The sequence below is a fragment of the Cervus canadensis genome, chromosome 13 (genome assembly GCF_019320065.1).
Source record: "Cervus canadensis isolate Bull #8, Minnesota chromosome 13, ASM1932006v1, whole genome shotgun sequence".
Lineage (NCBI taxonomy): Eukaryota > Metazoa > Chordata > Mammalia > Artiodactyla > Cervidae > Cervus > Cervus canadensis.
The window spans coordinates 40,319,235-40,338,503 of NC_057398.1; the positions used below are offsets into that span (position 1 = coordinate 40,319,235).

The 19,269-nt window shown below is 39.3% G+C and overlaps 1 protein-coding gene across 3 annotated transcripts in view; it reads left to right on the forward strand.

Annotated features, from left to right (window-relative positions):
• Nucleotides 1-19,269, forward strand: part of VAMP4 (vesicle associated membrane protein 4) — a 29,376-nt gene continuing 10,107 nt past the window's right edge. For all 3 annotated transcript variants that reach the window (XR_006272620.1, XM_043485673.1, XM_043485672.1), the window contains exons 1-5: nt 1-1,490; nt 4,249-4,365; nt 10,224-10,270; nt 13,600-13,650; nt 18,655-18,755. Coding sequence is in view for 2 of the 3 variants with exons in the window: in XM_043485673.1 (XP_043341608.1) it covers nt 4,300-4,365; nt 10,224-10,270; nt 13,600-13,650; nt 18,655-18,755 (265 nt within the window). In the remaining variant the exon portion in view is untranslated. The remainder of the gene's footprint in view (nt 1,491-4,248; nt 4,366-10,223; nt 10,271-13,599; nt 13,651-18,654; nt 18,756-19,269) is intronic.

Genomic DNA, 19,269 nt, shown 5'->3' on the forward strand with positions numbered 1-19,269 from the left:
CAGGGGATCAGAATCTGTTTTTAATGGAAATTCTGGAACCAAAAAACACAATCACTGAAATCAAGAGCAGTCTGAGAAATCAAGAGCAGGTAGAACTACGTCTGTGCACAGATAACTGAGGTTGGCTCAGGACGTGATTGAGTTGCATCTCTGGAGCCCCGGTCTCAGTGCTGGAATCCTAAGATCTAATGCAGACTCAAAGGGCTTGTGCACACAAGAAGGGGAAAAATAAAAAACTTTTCACAGAGCGGAAGGAGAAGGTGGGATGAACTGAGAGAGTAGCATTAACATATACATACTACTATGTGTAAAAGAGACAGCTAGTGGGAAACTGCTATATATAACACAGGGAGCCCAGCCGGTGCTCAGTGACAACCAAGGTATCTTTCACTTAGTGTTTGTTTGGCTTAAATATGCACTAAATCAAAACACTATTCAACAAAGAACTTAAAAAATATTTGGTAAAAATGACATGTAGGAAAAAAATTGATGGAAAAAGAGATTAAGAACAATCCAGCTGGGGCGTATCTGGGAGGCATGCATAATAAACAAGACAAAACAAAAACAATACTAGAACCGTTTTGGATTACTATGCCCAGGCACTATCGACTTAAATAAACCACTAACTCGGGGGGGACAGGAGGTGGACATTGTCAAGAGAACAGAAGAATGGATGTGCAAGGTTGATTTCCCACTATAAGGCTCCGGTGCCTGCGTGGTGTCTGGACCCAGGCATTTTAGGTTAGATAGAACTCTACAGCATACTGGGCAGAGAACACGGAGTCCTACCTAGACGCAAAAATGTCCAACGAGCTGGGCAACCTCAAGGAAATCTCTTTGTACGAGAGATTCCTAAAGTCTAAAATAGGGAGACGGGATTAGTAACACTGAAGATCTACACGTCTAACTCTGATGCTATAAACAAGGGATCACACAGATCTCCTTCCTTCAGAAAAGGCCAGTCCTCAGGCTTCGAGCCGTCCCGGTTTTTCGGCACATCTGCATTAGCTCGGGGGATGGACCCCGCACAAAGCACCGCCTTACTAACGCCTCATCAACCCCAGTCTCGAGCAGGCCTTCAGCGCCCCGCGCCGGGTGACTTCTCAGACCTTCCTCCACCTCCCCGGAACGCCCGACCTCGGCTGGGACCCGGGAACCCGCGACTGTGTTTCCTCCCTGAACAGATAAAATCACCTGGGGCATCTAGGCCTAAGCTTCGCGTCCGCCGCGGCCTCCAAGAGGAAAGCTGAGGGGGAAATCGACTCCCTCGACGATCTCCGCGGCCTGGACCCGCCCCCTCCGCCTGGCGCCAGGCTGCGGAGGGCCGATCGGCTCGATGAGCGGGGGCGCAGCTGCGGCTGAGCGGCCGACGCCGGGTCCGCGCCCACTGTCTCCCCCTCCCCGCTCTCTTCTTCCGATTCCCACTCCTTCCCCCGCCCGTACTGCGCCGCCCGCCCGGAGAGCTGCCGGGAGCTCCCCGGGAGACTCAGGTACGGCCGTCCTCCTGGGCCCGACGGGAGGGGCGGATGTGCGAAGGAAACGGAGACAACGTCCGTGCCCCACCGCCCCCAACGTCCGCGTCGGGCTGAGGGGCCGGCCTCGGGGGTCGCAGAGTGGGAAGAGGCTGGGGTCGGACGGGCGGGTTACCCCGAGGAAGAACGATCAGGACCTGGGTGTTCAATGAGGGGCGGTTAAGGGGGAGAAGAATAGGAATTGTAGGGTGCTCTGGGGAGATGGGAGGACAACAGCGGAGGGAATAGGGAAGACAGGAGAAGAGTGGGAGGCAGCCCGGAATGTGAGTGCGTATCTTGGGGTAGAAAAGGCTAGAGTCAGGAGCAGATGGCAGGGGACGTGACCCGGTGCGACTGATGCGGGGGCGCTGCTGACTGACAGGGCTGCTCGCTGGAGGGATGGATTTGTTTCTTTATTCAAAGACTGGGGAGAGAGCGCGCCAATCCCGTTGCGTTTATAATGACCGGAAGGGTGAGGTGAATCGTTAACAGTTTGACAGCTTTTGTGAAGAACATCTCCAGGCTGTGTCCATCCAAGTCACTTATTTCCGTGAAACTGCACCAGCCAAGATTGCTGATGAGAGTTTAGGAAGAGGAATCAGAAAGGGAACGGAGGCTGGGAAAAGGGAGCCCTCTCTACAGATTTCAAGCTTTTTGCAAAATGAAATACTAGGGGTTTTGGTTTGCTTGTTGTTTGCGTAAAGCAAAAAAGAAGCCAACATTTACTAAACAACAGGTTAGAAGTATGTTACGTACTGCCTCTTCAAAAAATACAGGAAATTGTGAACGTATGATGATGGCATAAGCTTATGGTGATGTGACTTTAGAAAAATGTATTGGTGATGTTGAAATGCATCGCTGAAGGTTCTGTTGTTTGCATATATACCTAGACACAAACACCTGAATTTATATGTATTTTGGGCAGGAGAGATCTATGGAGAATATATATAAGTCTAATTTCTGAGCATGGTTTATTTCTACTAGTCGTCTGGTGCAAATATCATCATTTGCCCTGATTATTAAGTGCAGTTAATAATCTGCCTGCTGCTTTGCTGATGGCTTTTATGTTTGTCAGTCGTTGATTTTGTGCCTTCATGAAGCTGATTCTTGGATTATGGGCCCTGAATTTGGGTTTGCTCATCGTTAAACTTGTAGTTTTACTGTACGTTTCACAAAGATGTTATGTAAGTCTGCCTGCTATTTGCTTTTGGATGTTGAAGCAGCCCTTTTGTAGGGTTTAAAATATAAATAAAATACAGGTATAATTAAAAGCTCGAGTCCTTTGGTTGCTTCTTTTGTCATCTGTTTCTCCATACTTTCTGTAACATTTCTGCATGAATGAATTATTCAGAAATGAAAGTATGAGGAATAAAATGGGTCAGATGCCGGATGTGCGTGACAGAAATATTGTAGAATGAAGAACTCTAGAGCTGTTGCTTAGGTAGCAAGTACTTGGTTTTTGTTGGAAGTGATTAAGTTTCTGGCTTGGAAAATTATTTCTTATCAAAGAAAAGTGTATCAATTTGTTTGGATGGGAAGTCAACTTAAAATTTTACTTTATCTGGTTTATGAAACTGGACTCTGGGCTTGTTTATTCTTTTTTAAGTGAATGATATTAACCACCAAACTGATGTCTATGCTTAAAGATCTTAGAGGTTGTTCTGTGCAAAGGGAAAGAGGGCTGCTGGGTTGTTACAGGGAAATGGTCTTTATAGAACAGAATTGTGTAACCTGATAGACAACTTATTGAGTAAATACTAAAATTGATCATGCACAGTCATTAATAATTTAGGCCTATTTTTCTGCTATTTCAATCAGTAGAGTGACTAACACTGTTACTTATCTTTTACCAAGCCTTAGTTTTCTCTTGGTTTCTTGGTGCTTACTTCAAAGAAGTGTTGTAAAGAATAAAAAATGTGTCTAAGTTACTGAGCACAGTGCCTAACACATAGTAAAATATTCAGTACACCTTAGCTATTCTCATTATTCATCCATCTTCTTGTCCAAGATACTGAAAACTTGTTTGCATATGTCAGCTTTTCCTCAAGAAAATTTTGAATATGTTGCATATTCAAGCATTTTCCTGGAAAAATTCAATGCAAATAAGCATTTTAAAAACAGACTTTCTGTAGCAAACTGAAAACCTGATTTTGTTTAACCCAGCACTTAGCAAGCATATCCCTTTCCTTGGAGCATCTGGTGGTGTGCATTGGAACAGGGCATTATAATTTACAGAATATTTTTGCATGTATGTATTAATCTGATATGACCATTCCCAACTCCATGCATAAGCCTAGAAATAACTGTTTTACAGATGGGGAAATGGAATCATTGTTGATGCAACTCACTAAAAGTGAGTGAGAGAATTTGCTGTCTTCTGACTCCAAATTAAAATCTTTAAGCATCTGATGTCTCACTTGCAAGGGGACAATCTCCTGTTTTTCTCTCCTCTCCTGTGCAGTCTTCTGTTTCATTTGATAAAAATGTTGTCACTGATTTTCTCCACATGCTCTCTAAAAGTTACCTCCATTTTTCTCGGGGTTTTAACTATTTTTTGTGTACTGAGTCCTCGCATGGAGGGAGGCCAGGGTCACTGGTACGGAGACCCTGTGAGCGAGAGCAGTTGAAGTCAGAGAAGTGGAGGGGGCCCCATCACATCGGGCTTTGTGTGCTGATTTTACTACTTTAGCTTGCACCCCAAAGTTTCAAATCTGATGGAATTTATTTTCTCTTTAAGGTGGTAAAGATTTATCCTGCGGGGAAGTAGAAGAGTACCTCATTAAAAAAGATGCCTCCCAAGTTCAAGCGCCACCTAAATGATGATGATGTCACAGGTTCTGTGAAAAGTGAGAGGGTAAGTTCAGGATCTTAATCTTTAAAAAGGAAAGATTCAAAATTTGTTTTCCTTTGTAAATAATTTTAGAAAAATCTAATGTTTATGGCTATATTTGAATTCTATATGTTTTCTTAATGCTGCTGCTAAGTCACGTCAGTCGTGTGCGGCCCTGTGCGACCCCATAGACAGAAGCCCACCAGGCTCCCCTGTCCCTGGGATTCTCCAGGCAAGAACACTGGAGTGGGTTGCCATTTCCTTCTCCAGTGAATGAAAGTGAAGTAAAAGGGAAGTTACTCAGTTGTGTCTGACTCCTAGCAACCCCATGGACTGCAGCCCACCAGGCTCCTCCATCCATGGGATTTTCCAGGCAAGAAAACTGGAGTGGGGTGCCATCGCAAGTATATGTTACTTAGATTGGGACTCAGCCAAATTCTATTTCTATTAGTGACCATATTTTGTTCCCAGCTTCTTTCTAGTCTTTCAAAGGGAATTTCGTATAAATACAGAATATCTTCTTTCAGATTCTGGAGCCAAATGTGGTTGGAGTTCCTCAGAATTTTTCAGATTTTACAAAGGTAGTTAGTGCACATTTTATAAGAGTCTTCTGCGGGAGTCTAGAGCAGCACCTCCAAACATACTAATGTTTCTCAGTGAAATGTCTGGTTATTCTAAGTGTATAAATAAATTAGCTAATATCAATTCAGGTCAGCTTTTCCCCAAGTGAGTTTTGACTCCAAAACTTAAAAAGTCTCTTGGTTTTCAAAACTTTTTAGATTTTGGAATTGCAGATAAAGAATTCTGATCCTGCAGTTGCCTCAGAGCCAGAGTAGCTTTTATATAATGCTCAATTTCTTGTTTATTTTGGAATATTCTATGCAGAGTTGTATAAATCTAGAAATTATGCAGCATTTTGGAAGATCACATTGATACTAATAGTGTAGATAGCTTTCTTTTAGAATAAGTAATCAATAAGGGTTTATTGAAGGGAGGAATTAGAGCTGTTGTTTTTCATTCATCCACCTGAAGTCCTCCCTCGCTTCCTGTCTTCCTGCCATTCCTTTATTTGCTGATTCATGCAACAGATAAATATTGCTACCTATTATATGCTAGGCATTGTGCTAAAAACTGGAGGGCATGTCTCTTCTCTATACAGCCGATAGTCTACTTGACTTCGTTTTACACACTCCTTTTTCGCACGAAGAGCTTCTGTCCCACATGTTATGATTTAGAGGTATCTTGAAGTATAGTATAGGAATCATTTGTGATCCTTTTATTCTCTTTCTGCAGTTTTTGTTTTTGTTTTGCTTGAAGGGGGATAGAATCCACCAATAGACAAATTGCTAGTAAACTTTTTAAAATAAACTTTGTGTATATACTCAACAATATAAGATATGCAGTCGGAATCAGTTCTACTGCAAAGAATGGCACTTCCTTTCTGCATTGTTGGTTGACTGCTACCACAATTTGCTGTAAAAATAGGATATTAGATACCAGAATTGAACAAAATTGGCTGTTTAGAGTCCTCCTTTTGAATGTTAATCAGACCATGACATTTGATAATTGGTTCTAAGAATTTATAAATCACTTTTATAAAACTTTTTAACTTGTGTTCCTCTTTTCTGTTACACTTTTTTTGATAATACCTTTATTGAGACATAATACACATGCCATACAATTCACTCATTAAAAGTATACAATTCAGTGGATTTTAGTAATTAATATTTAGTACAGAATTATATAATCATCACCACAGTCAATTTTAGGACTCTTTCATCTTTCCAAAAAGAAACTCTGTACTTTTTAGCAGTCAACCCCTGTTCTCATCCCTTCAACCCTAGGCAACCACAGATCTATAGCTTTGTCAATTCTGGATATTTTATATAGATGGGAGCATACACTATGTTGTCTTTTGTAAATGACTTCCTAGCATGATGTTTTCATCCATGTTGTAGTATGTATCAGTACTTCATTCTTTCTTATTGCTGAATAACATTCCAATATATGAATGTCTCACACTTTATTCATTCATCAGTTAATGAACATTGGGGCTTGTTTACATTTTTTTGGCCATTATGAAGAACACTACTGCTATGAACATTGACATACAAGTTTTGTTTTCATTTCATTACATATATTTTCATTTCTTTTGGGTAAGTATCTAGGAGTAGAAATACCTGGTACTATAGTAACTCTGTGTGCAGCCTTTTGAAGAACTGCCGAACTGTTTTCCAGAATGACTGCACAGTTTTTACATTCCCGCCCAGGAATGTGTAACAGTTATAATTTCTCCGCATTTCTCCTCACCACCAATCTCTGCTCACCAACACTTGTCACTATCTGCCTAGTAGGTGTGAAATGATATCTTATTGTATTACGTAACCCTTTTTGTGATAATGTATACTTAGCACTTGTGTCTGTTCAGTGGATAAGTGTAAAGACATTGGTTTTCATTGTGTTTCTCATTGGGCAACTGTAATAAACACTGTATTTTTAGTATACAGGGCAAATAAGCTGTGTTATGAATGTAATGATTGTCTGCTACTTATTAGCTACAATAGCATTCTAGAAATATTTGTTGAAAGAAGTCACTAATGTATCTTCCTATATATTATTAATTTTGAACATCTTTTCATGTGGTCATTGGCCATTTCTTTTCTGTTAGGAATTGTCTATTTCTCTCCTTTGATGATTTTTCTGTCTTGTGTCTTTTTCTTACTGGTTTGTCAGAGATCTTTATTTAATAGAGATATCAGACCCTTTAGTCTGAAAGTATGTTGCAGATTTCTTTCCCGGTCATTTACTTTTTGTTAGAATTTGCTAGTATATCTCCTGCATCTCTCTCTTTTTTCCATTCTTTATTTGACATTTATTTTAGGTCAATTTCTTATAAACAGATACTACCTGGAATTTTTTTTGAACTTCACATACAGTTTTTCCTTTTAATAGGAGCATTCAGGCCATTCATATTTATTGTGAAAACTAATTTATTTGGACATTTTCTGCACTAGCTGGTCCCTCTGCTGGCAGTGAATGCTCTTCATCTTAATCTCTGGTTGGCTCTTTGATATTGTTTGGATCTCAGCCTAAATTTCACCTTTTGAGAATGATTTTCCTTGACAGCCTAATCTCATTTAGTCACCCTGTCACTTTTGATCCCATCACTGTTTTAATTCTTTGCATAACTTTTATCACTGTCAGATATTTTTCTTTAAGAGCTCAGACCTTGTCTGTCTTGTTCAAAGCTGGTGCTTGGTCCTTAGAACAGTGCCTGGTACACAGAAGGTGCTCAAACATATTTGTTAAATGAATATTGAGCAATCCTCTTTTCATTTTTCTTGCTCTTTGTGTATTATTTATAATAATATATAGAGATAATGATATTCGTGATATTATTTTTATTCATTTTTTGGCTGTACTGGGTCTTTGTTGAAGTTCATGGTCTCTTTGTTGCGGCACACGGGTTTTCTCTTCAAGAAGCAAGGGCTTCTCCTTGATTTTCGTGGATTTAGTTGCCCCACAGCGTGTGGGATCTAACTTAGACCAAAGATCGAACCTGCGTCCCCTGCGTTGGCAGGCAGATTCTTAACCACTGGACCACCAGGGAAGTCCTTCATTATATTTCTTAGGTTTTCCCAAGTTTCCCTAACTTCTTTTGCTCAGTTGATTATTTTTCCTTACTTTTCCCCTACCCGCCCGACCACTAGACAGTTAAAAAATTTCTTCTCTTCCTCCCCTTTTCCTTCTCTCTCTTTTACTAACTTTACATGTTAACATGTGTGCATGCTAAGTTGCTTCAGTTGTATCCAACTCTTTGCAACCCTATGGATTGTAGCCCACCAGGCTCCTCTGTCCATGGAATTTTCCAGGCAAGAGTGGGTTGCCATTTCCTTCTCTAGGGGATCTTCCATCCCAGGGATTGAACCCATCTCTCCTGCATTGGCAGGCAGGCTCTTTACCAATAGCACCACATGGGAAACCCGTACGTGTTAGCAATAATGTTTAAATTTGTGTTTTCTGTCAACATGCTCACAACTGTGCCCCTCTGAACTACTTTTCATTCTAGGCCTCTTCCCCCTTCCTCCACTTCTCTCCCCACCAAGATAAGCATGTGACTTTGCTGTTACTTCCCCACTTTACTCTCCTCTTCCTGCTTTTGGGTTTTGTTAGAAAAGTTTGAGATTCTTTTAAAGTTTTTCTTTATATTACATGTTTTCTTTTTCAATAGCTGTGCATTATAGTTCACAATCACATTATCATCTTCCCTTTAGATTTGACCACATATTTTATTAGACATACTGAGTATATCAATCTCCATCTTTGTTCTGATAGAATTTTCTTCTTAGCCAATGTAATTCCTTGGGTAATTTTCTCAGAAAAGGTACACGGGTGGTGTATTTGCTTCCTATGGCTGCTGTAACAAATTGCCACAAATTTAAAACAACACAAACTTATTATCTTATAGTTCTAGTGACCAGAAGTCCAAAGTGGATCTTACTGGGCTACAATCAAGGCACTGACAGGACTGTGTTCCTTCAGGAGACTGGGAAAGAGGCTGTTTTCTTGCTTTTTCCCAGCTTTTAGAGGCTGCCTGCCCTGTGTGGCTCATGCCCCTTCTTATATCTTTAAATCCAGCTGTGTAACATCTTCCAGTGTCCCCTGCCTCTCTTTCACTTCTGCCTCCCTTTTTTTTTTTTAAAGTTTGTTTGTTTACTTTTATCTATTTATTTGGTTTTAGCTCTGCTGAGTCTTTGTTGCTGCATGTGAGCTTTCTCTAGTTGCAGCAAGTGGGGACTTCTCTTTTTGAGGAGCACAGGCTCTAGAACGCATGGGCCTCAGTAGCTGCAGCATGCGGGCTCAGTAGTTGGTGCTCATGGGCTCTAGACCATGGGTTCAGTAATTGTGACACACGGGCTTAGTTGCTCAGGGGCGTGTGGAATCCTCCCAGACCAGGGATCGAATCCTTGTCTCCTGCATTGGCCAGTGGATTCTTTACCACTGAGCCACCTGGGAAGTCCCTGCGTCTCTCTTTTCTAAGAACTCTCTGATGACTGGCCTCACATGATTAATCCATATTGACCTTCCCACCTCAGGATCCTTGGTTTATCGCTTCTGCAAAGTCCCTTTTACCATGCAAGGGAACATAGTCAAGGTTTCCGTGATTAGCACGTCGACATCTGTGGGGAGGCACTATTCTACCTACAAAGTATTTACTGTTGGAGGTCTTGTATGCTGAAAAGATTTCGTTTTTGCTCTTCTTTAGCCTCCTTTTGGAACTTTATATCTTCGCTTTTGGGGGAGAAGGTTCCTCATTTTAAGAAAAATAGTTGTATCTTATAAGGTAAAAGTATAAAGTTGTTTTTGTTTGGAAGTTCAAATATGTGTACAGGGCTGTTCATGGGCTGAGTCACTATTAGGTGCCAATTGTTATGCCTTGTCTCTGAGCTGCAAAACCTACCGTATATACTCCTCTCTCTGATGCTGGAGTTGGACTCTGCAACTGCAGTACATTTCTCCTTTGCCTCCTGACTCCTTAGGTTCTGTAAATAGATAGATACTGGAAGGCAGAGGGAGGAGAAAGGACTTGCTCCTTCCTGATTGCCTGCGTTCCTTACTCCCACATCAGCTTCAGTGACCTCTCTCTACCTTGGGGTCAGTCAGTCAGAGGATTCTGTGTTACAAGCATTTTCTTAGAAAGCCTGCACTGAAGTTTCCTATCTTTTAGCTTCTGGTGAAGCACATGTGATTACCCTTCCCTCTGTCTGGAAGCGTGGAGTTAAGAAATTTCACCAGGATAGAAATTGTTTCACTGCGCTGTCCCTGACAATTTGTAAGCCCCTGGGAATCTGAAAACTCAAGTCTTTTTCTTTTTTTGGCAGAGAAATCTTTTAGAAGATGATTCAGACGAAGAAGAGGACTTTTTTCTGTAAGTTATTTTTGTTTGATTTACAGCTTTATTGAGGTGTAACTGACATACAGTAAAATACATATAAATGGTACAATATGCATTTTGACATATCCACTGTATGCCTGTGAAATCATCAGAAAAATCAAATAATGAACATTGCCATCACCTCAAAAGTTTCCTCAAACCTCTTGGTAATCTGTCACTTTTCCAGTCAGCGGGCAGCCACTGGTCTGCTTTCTATCACTGTAGTTTGTATCATCTAGATTTTTTTGATAAGTAGAATCATACAGTATGCCTTTTTTTTTTTACTGGCTTCATTCACTCTGTATAATTATTTTGAGATTCACCCTTGCGGTCACATGTATTAGTAGTTTCACCCATGCTGTCCCATGTATCAGTAGTTTGTCTCTGTTTATTTTTGGGTAGTTGTCCATTATATGAACACTTACCCATTCACTTATTGATGGATATTTGGGATGTTTCTAGTTTTTAGCTATTATAAATAAAACTGCTGTAAACATTTGTGTACAGGTTTTGTGTGGACTTATGCTTTCATTTCTCTTGGGTAAATACTTAGGATGGTAAGTATGTTTACTTAACATACATAACATAAAATTTATGTTTAAATGGCTGGTATATGTTTACAGCTGTTTCCCAAAGTGGTGTGTACCACTTTATGTTCCCACCAGCATTGTATGGGAGTTCTGGTTGTTCCAAATCCTCATCGCCACTGTGTATAGTCAGTCTTTTAATTTTAGCCACTCTTGTTGGTGTATAGTGGTATGCCATTATGGTTTTTATTTGCATTTTCCTAACTACAGATTATGCTAAACAACTTCTTTTGTGCGTATTTACGGTTTTCATGTTTTCTTTCATGATGTATATGTTAAAATCCTTTGCCCAATTCTGAGTTTGTCTTATGAAGTTGTAGGAGGTTTTTTTTTAATATGTTTTACAAATTCTTTATCAGAGAAATGTTTTTACAAACATTTACCCCTAGTCTGTAATTTAATCTTTTCATTTTCATAACTATCTTTTGAAGAGCAGAGTTTTAATCAGTTTATTAAATTTTTTCTTTTATTGTTTTTGCTTATTTAAGAAATCTTTGCCAAACCCAAAGATTCTAAGATTTTCTTCTCTGATTTCTTCCAGAAGTTTTAACATTTTGGCTTTTACATTTAGGTCTATAATCTGTTGTACATTAATTTTTTATATATGGAATTGAGGTAAAGTGAAGGATAATTTTAGGGGGGGCCAGGGGGCATATGGCTATTTGTGCCACCACCATTTGATGAAAAGATTATCTTGTCCCCATTGAATTGCCCTGATGCTCTGTCAGAATTAATTTACTTGATCCATCCTTTGCAGTTACAATTAGAAAGGGCCTCAGTTTTAATTGCAAAGGCAGGAAGGATGACATATTGTTGCAGGAGTTTTCTCTGAAGGTTGATGTAGCAGGGTAGGCCTGGGAGGAAGCATTTACCTCCCTCTGCTATAATGTTGTTTTTGTAAAGACTTCCCCCTCCCCAAATAAAAAACACTTTATAAAAGTAGTTGTCAGCCATGAGGCAATGGACAAACAGAGCCTACAGGAGGGAAAGCAAGTCCATTAAGAGGAGATAGTATCATTTTTGGCAGGAAGGTCAGATGAAGTGGGAAGAATATTTCCTGTAGGTAACAAAACTTCCAGAGTCACAAAGATAATTGCTAACAGTGCCAATTTCAGTGAGAATCCTTAGACTGCAGCAATAGCTACCTGTGAACAAAGGACTCATTGAAAAGAAGGTCGGATGCTTTGGCCAAATAAGTGGTTACCTGAATGTAAGCAAGAAACAAACTTTTCAGGCCAGCTGTGTACACTGGAGGTTTACTCCCAAACAATGGTGTACAACGTCCAAAGGGCCTGCTGACAAAGCTGGCACACTTGTTCAAAGTCAGCTCCCACACACGGTGCTTCTGTCTGTGCACTGAAAGGGGAACAAAGCAAGTAACATTCCGAAATAATTTTTAAAGATTAGTCAACACTACTTTCATAGCAGGATTATTCATAATTGCAAAAAGGTGTAAGTAACCCAAGTGTCTGTCAATGGATAGATGTATAAAATATGGTATGCACATACAATGGAATAGCACTCAGTCTTAAAAAGGAAATTCTGAAACATACTGCAAATGAATGAACCTTGAAGACGTTATGCTAAATGAAAGAAGCGGTTCATAAAGGATACATTTCACATGATTCTTCTTATCTGAGATACCTACAGTGGTCAGATTCATAGAGATACAAAGTAGGATGGAGGTTGCCAAGGACTGGGCATAGAGGAAAATGGTAAATTAATGTTTAATTGGTCAGAACCTATTCTTTGAGTTTTGTGGTTTATACCTTATTTTCTATCATCAGAAGAAGGAAAAGTACTTAAAATATCCCCCAATTTTTATTTCCAGTGTGTTAAAATGGATTGGTTTAAATGATACAACACTTGACTCTAATGGAGAGATAATTTGAGAAATGTTAATATTTTCATAGACTCCTACATTTCCCTTTAGTTATGTTGCTAAGTTTAAGATGAGTAATCAAAAAACATACTTTAAAAAACTTTGTTTTGAAAAAAAAAAAAAAAACAACTTTGCTTTGAATGGATTTTTCTCTATATTCATCCCTGAAAATTAGCATTTCACTAGAGCCTAAATTCAAGGTAACTGGACTTAAGAGTGTTCTGTGTGCTTAGTCGCTCAGTCGTGTCCAACTCTGTGCAACCTTATGGACTGTAGCCCGCCAGGCTCCTCTGTCCATTGGAATTCTCCAGGCAAGAATACTGGAGTGGGTTGCCATGCCCTCCTCCAGGGGATCCTCCCCACCCAGGAATCGAACCCAAGTCTCTGCATTCCAGGTGGATTCTTTACTATCTGAGTCACCAGGGAAGCCCAAGAATACTGGAGTGGGTAGCCTATCCCTTCTCCAGGGGCTCTTCCTGATCCAAGAATGGAACCGGGGTCTCCTGCATTGCAGGCAGATTTTATAATTGATCATAAAGTTATTCATAATCCCTAGCACTTTGGTTGTTGTGGTATTTCAGAGTTTAATGATTAGAATATCTGTGGTAACCAAGAATTATATTGAAACTGATAACATTCAGAAGAATTGGGTTGTGACAGCCGGTACTAAGTATCAGTGAAGTACAGGCATGATTATATATTGATAAGTCCTATCAATACTAGTAAAATCTGGTTCCTTACGATGAATGATCCATGTTTAGAATTCAACGTGTGTGTGTGTGTATTTTCTGCTTTGCTGTTTGTTTTAATGCTCTCCTTATTAATTGTATTTGGTGTTTTTTGGTTTTTTTCAGAAGAGGACCATCTGGACCAAGATTTGGACCCAGAAATGATAAAATTAAGCAGTAAGTTTGTGAGATACTTATTTGTTTAAAAGATTATCATATTTGTACCTGGACCAGGGGTTGGCAGACTACAGCCTATGGGCCAAAGCTAGTTTTTATAAAGTTTTATTGAAACAGCCATTCCTGTTATCTTAGTTGCTTTCAGACTATAATGACAGATTTCAGTAGTAGTGACAAGAGACTTTATGATCCACAAAATCTAAAAACTATTCTATCTTATCTTTTACAGAAAAAATTTGCTGAGCCTTGATGTAAACTGATATTCTGGGTTGTAAAAACCCAGTCATTCTTTTTATTTTCACAGAGCTACCTCTTAATTATAGCTAAGGAAATGCAGTTCCTGGTTGTTGATTTTTATTTCTGTATATCAAATTCATTTATTTAGCATAATCTCAAGGTCTATTTTGGTTTTAAATCTATAACATGATTCCCATTTTCAGCATGATAATAAAAGCAACATAATAGATTTAGTTTTCTGAAGTACAGTATCTTTTTTATATACTTCCAGAATTTATTCGTTTCTATTACTTATCCTAACCCATTTATTGACCTAAGTTTTTTTTAAATAATTTTATTATTTTTGTCTGTGCTGGGTCTCTGTTGCTCTGTGGCCTTTTCTCTAGTTGTGGTGAGCAGGGGCCACTCTAGTTTGATGTGCAGGTTTCTCATCATGTGGCTTCTCTCGAGGTGCATGGGCTTAGTTGCTCTGAGGCATGTGGGATCTTCCCAGATCAGGGATAGAACCCATGTCTCCTGCATTGGCAGGTGAATTCTTTACCACTAAGACACCAGGGAAGCCCTGATCTAAGTTTTATGGCTCCTTAATTTTCAGTTTAAAGCTTTTCTGTATATATTATTGGTGGTAGATGGTGGGTAATGCTATAGTGAATGTATTTGATGTAAGAAGTATATGAGTCCAGACAAGAAGGGAGCAGGAGCAACTGGAGAAGTGAAACAGCCCTGGAAAATTACCCACCTATAAAAGATAAACTGGAAGATAAACCGAATGGCCCAGGCTCAAGATCTGAGGAAGGGTAGTTGCTCCCCTAAGTCTGGATGTAGATGGCACATAGTGAGAAGGGTGCTATAATATGGTGTCAAGTTATTGATGAGATACTTGGGTTTTAGTCACAGAGCCGTTGGAATGAAGAAATAGGCCCACACTTAGCCAAATCCTAGTTAATGGATTCTGAAATACAGAATCACGGTAGCAACAAATTGGTATACTAAATGGGATGTCTTCATTTTTTCTTGCTGCATAACAAGTTACCCTGAACCTAGCAGCCTGAAACAACACACAGTTATCAACCCACATTTTCCATGGGTCAGGGGTTCAGTCACTGCTTAGCTGGGCCCTCTGTGCAGGGTCTCACAAGGCTGAAGTCAGGGTGTCGCCCGGGCTTTGATCTCATCTGAAGCTCCTGACCAAATTCAGGTAGTTGTTGTTAGGGTTCACTTCCTTGCAGCTGTAGAACCCACAGTGCTCGCTTCTTTGAGGCCAGCAGAAGAGAGTCTCTGCTGCTTCAAGGGATGTTTCGACAGTCAAGATACAGTGAGCCACTTAGATCCAGACAGTTCATTACTCACATAGATTGTCAAAGGAAGAGAAGCTGAAGGTGTCAGTTCCCTGGGTTCTTGTCCTATACACCAAAAATGATTATAGGAGGCTGCAGTCTGAGATGTGAGATACCCTGTTACAAAGGAGCCAGTTCTAGCCCAGGTTTATAGGGGTTTATAGTCTGCAGATATATCCTGCAGAAAGCTTCATGTGTCATCAGACTGTCTCATGACAGTCTCCAGAGGGAGATGGAGAGGTGAGTAAGAGATGGCCTCACAAGTCACTCACCCTCTCATGTTCTGGAAGTACCACAACACATTCAAGGTTGCGAGGATGCCATGGCAGAGAGGTTTTCCTTCTTTGAGCCGGGGCGACTTCTCTGTCCACCCACATGTATACCTCACCTGCCCTTGGAGAAGAGGGCTCCACTGGTGACACATCTGTTTTTTCCCTGCCAATATGCTTCATTTCCTGTCTGCCATCTTTCCCCAGACTGAGCCTGGTACTGAGCATGGCCCAGTGAATCTTCTCAGTATGACTTTCTGGCTGAACTCCTAAGCCAGTGTTGGTTGTAAATAGTGGGTATTGCAGACTGTGTCTGTATTAGTAAGTGCCAAGCACACATACATGTGAATATGGATATGTGCATAGTAAATTATCACAATAACTTTGATCACAGAATTTTAGAACAGTAAGGGACGGTTGAGTTCTTTCTCTAGAGCTGAAGGCTTATCAGATTTACTTAGAAGGTGATCAGTCATCAAAACACACAATTGAAACCTTATTGGCACAACCCCATGAGTACTTATCTAACCAGGGCATGACTCAAACGTGTGTCCGAAATGGCCCAAAATCATGGAGCATAACATGCCACATCACTTGCCCAAGGACAAGTACCTGGCATTTGTTTATGAATAGTAAGTAAAATTGCTAGCACTGGTGAGTTTAAGGTGTGTTATTACCACTTAATATGTAACATTTCCATACAAGGTGTGGATCAGCAGCATTGTTGCTTTGTTCAAATTTGACTGACATACTGATAACATTAATTCCACAAAAAATGCCCAGTGTCCCTTTTCTTCCTTTATTGAAGTATAGTTGTTTTACAGTGTACAGCAGAGTGATTCAGTTATATATATATATGTAAATGATCTGAAAAAGTATATATATTCTTTATCATATTCTTTTCCACTATAAATTATTATAAGATATTGCATAGAGTTCTTTATGCTATACAGTAGGTCCTTTTAATGGATTTGCTAGTATTCCAGTGTCACTTTTTAGTGAATATTTTTGGGAAAGATCTTAAATATTCACATGCCTATATAAAAATTTATGATTCTCTTTAGAATGTTTCCTTTGCTTTTAAATTAAATAATAGCATTATAAATGTCACTCTAGTGAATTGTAGACATTCTCTTCCATGGGTAGAAAGTCTCCTAACTATATATAGCCTTGGTCTAAACAGTTTTAATTTTATAAGGTCCCCAAGGAATGTTCCATGATGAACAGCAAATGTATAAAACTGCAAAAAGACAACATACCTTTTAAACTTCTTTTGTCAGCAGTACCTTAAGAGGCCACAAGATGGGGTGTTACCTATGCAAATAAATATTTGCTTTATAAAATAAGGGATGGGACTTCCCTGGTGGCCCAGTGGTTAAGAATCTGCCTTGCAATGCAGAGGATGTGGGTTCAATCCCTGGTTGGGGAAGTAAGATCCTACATGCCCCAGGGCAAGGAAGTCCATGTACTATGAGGAGCAACAAAAAAAGAGCCCATGTGCTGCAAGCAAGACCCTACACAGCCAAATAAATAAATTAAAAAATAAATAAATAAATAAAATAAAATAAGGGATGAGTGTGTGTAGCAGAGCATGAACTTTTTTGTTTTCTTAATGGAAGAACACTGACATTAAACACACACTAAACAATAGGAACCATGCTAAGTATTTAAAAAACACTGTCACATATAATTCTCATAAGGGAAAGATTATCATCATTTTATTTATTTTTTTAAATTTTACTTTACAATATTGTATTGTATTTAAAGGTGAGAAAATACGAGGTTCAAAGAGGCTTGCAAAATGGCTTGCAAAGCCACATACATAGTAAGTGATGACACTGAATTGCAAACCCAGATCTGTCTGCATCCAGAGCCTGGGCTCTCTATACTACACCATGCAGCTTCCCTATAGTGGTGATAATTAGACATTTCGGGAGCTCAAGTGCTGTCAGACTCTTGAGTCTGACACGTTAAAATGTCTTCTCTCTGCGTTCCTTTATATTTTCGAGGGTAGGTTCTCTCTTGTGTCCTTTCTTCTACCGCATGACTCTTTAACTGGAAATAAGATAAATCTCCACCCCTTCCTTCAAAAACTTGCTTTTCCTTTGAGTCCTTAATTTTCTTTTCCAGTTAGTGACCATCATCTATATTTACTCAATTGCTCAGTTTATAAATCTAGAAGTTCTCTACCCTTTTCTTGCCCTAACTCCTTCACCCATATCCAGTTAATCATTGGTTCCTGAAATATCCCCTCCTCTTATTCCTTTAGCCTAGAAATTTCCCACCATTCATGACGTTTTTCTTTTTTTAACTATGGCCAATTCACTCTTAACCCCTTAAAACTTAGCACCAGGATGTTGATGGCATCTCTGGTCCAGGCTGGATTGATCTAGGCTGCATGACAGATACCAATTAATTAATTAATTGGTATCTGTCAACCAATTAATCTGTCTATATCCATGGAGTCTTTTGCTTATAGGGATTCTGGGATCATAATGATTCCTTCAGTTACATTGGTTTTGTTTTAAAATCACATGTAGTGTAGGTATATTGATATAAAGAATAGCTATAGGAGCTGCCATACATTTTGTCCATTTCCACCCTGCTGCGCCTTATTTAGGCTATTGTCTCTTGCACCTGATGGAAGATAACTACCTAGAAATTTCAAGATTGGTCCTTGGTGAAGAATAGCTCTGCTTCCATTATAGTTAAATGCAGATCTCTACATTCACTGCCTTATATCTCTTTCTCAAGTAGCTGGATGTGCTTGGCAGGACTTAAACCCAAATTGTTCACTTATTGAACTGATAAGTCTTAAGTGCATACTCTGTCCCAAGCAGTGTAACAGGTACTGGGGCTACAAAAATGAACCAAATAGGCAGTTACTGAGCTTTCTGACAATGCATTTAATTTGTAGAAACAGGACTAAGAATAAACTACCTTTAAGTTAAATATTACTTTTATTTATATTATGTTGTCTTTTAATTTCCTGAGTACTCAAGCCCACAAATGGAAGGAATGTTGCTATAAGCCTTAAACTTAAAAACTTTAGACTTGAATGATTCTGAGAACTTGTTATTTTCTATAGTGTCTAATGAAATTTTCAAAAATTGTAAAATTCTCAAGAATACATTATTTTTTTATCTTTTTTTTTAAACTAGTGTTCAGAATCAGGTGGATGAAGTCATTGATGTCATGCAAGAAAATATTACAAAGGTAATAGAAAGAGGGGAGAGACTAGATGAACTACAGGACAAATCAGGTACAGATACCTCATATATTTCTTGAAATTCTTAATCTGTATTTTGATAGTGTACTTCTCCCATTTTTCTAGCCAAAGTTTAGAAATCTTGTCTTAGGAACAATGGTATTTATGGTTTTAATGTTTTAACTTCAGCTTCCTTTACTTTAAAAAAAAATTATTTTATTCAAGTATAGTTGATTTGTGTGTTAATTTCTACTGTACAGCATTTATATATATACACATATATATACTTTTTCATATTCTTTTCCATTATGGTTTATTCCAGGATATTGATTATAGTTCCCTGTGCTCCACACTAGGACCTTATTGTTTATTCATCTTATATATAATGTTTTTGCATCTGCTAATCCCAAACTCCCAATCCATCCTTTCCCACTGCCTCCCACCCACTGCCCACCCTAGGCAACCACAAGTCAGATTTCTACTTAGGTCTTCCTCCATTTTTCAGTTGGGTTGTTTGAAACTTCATTGTTAAGTTGTATATATTAGCTCCCTTTACTTTGAAACATCT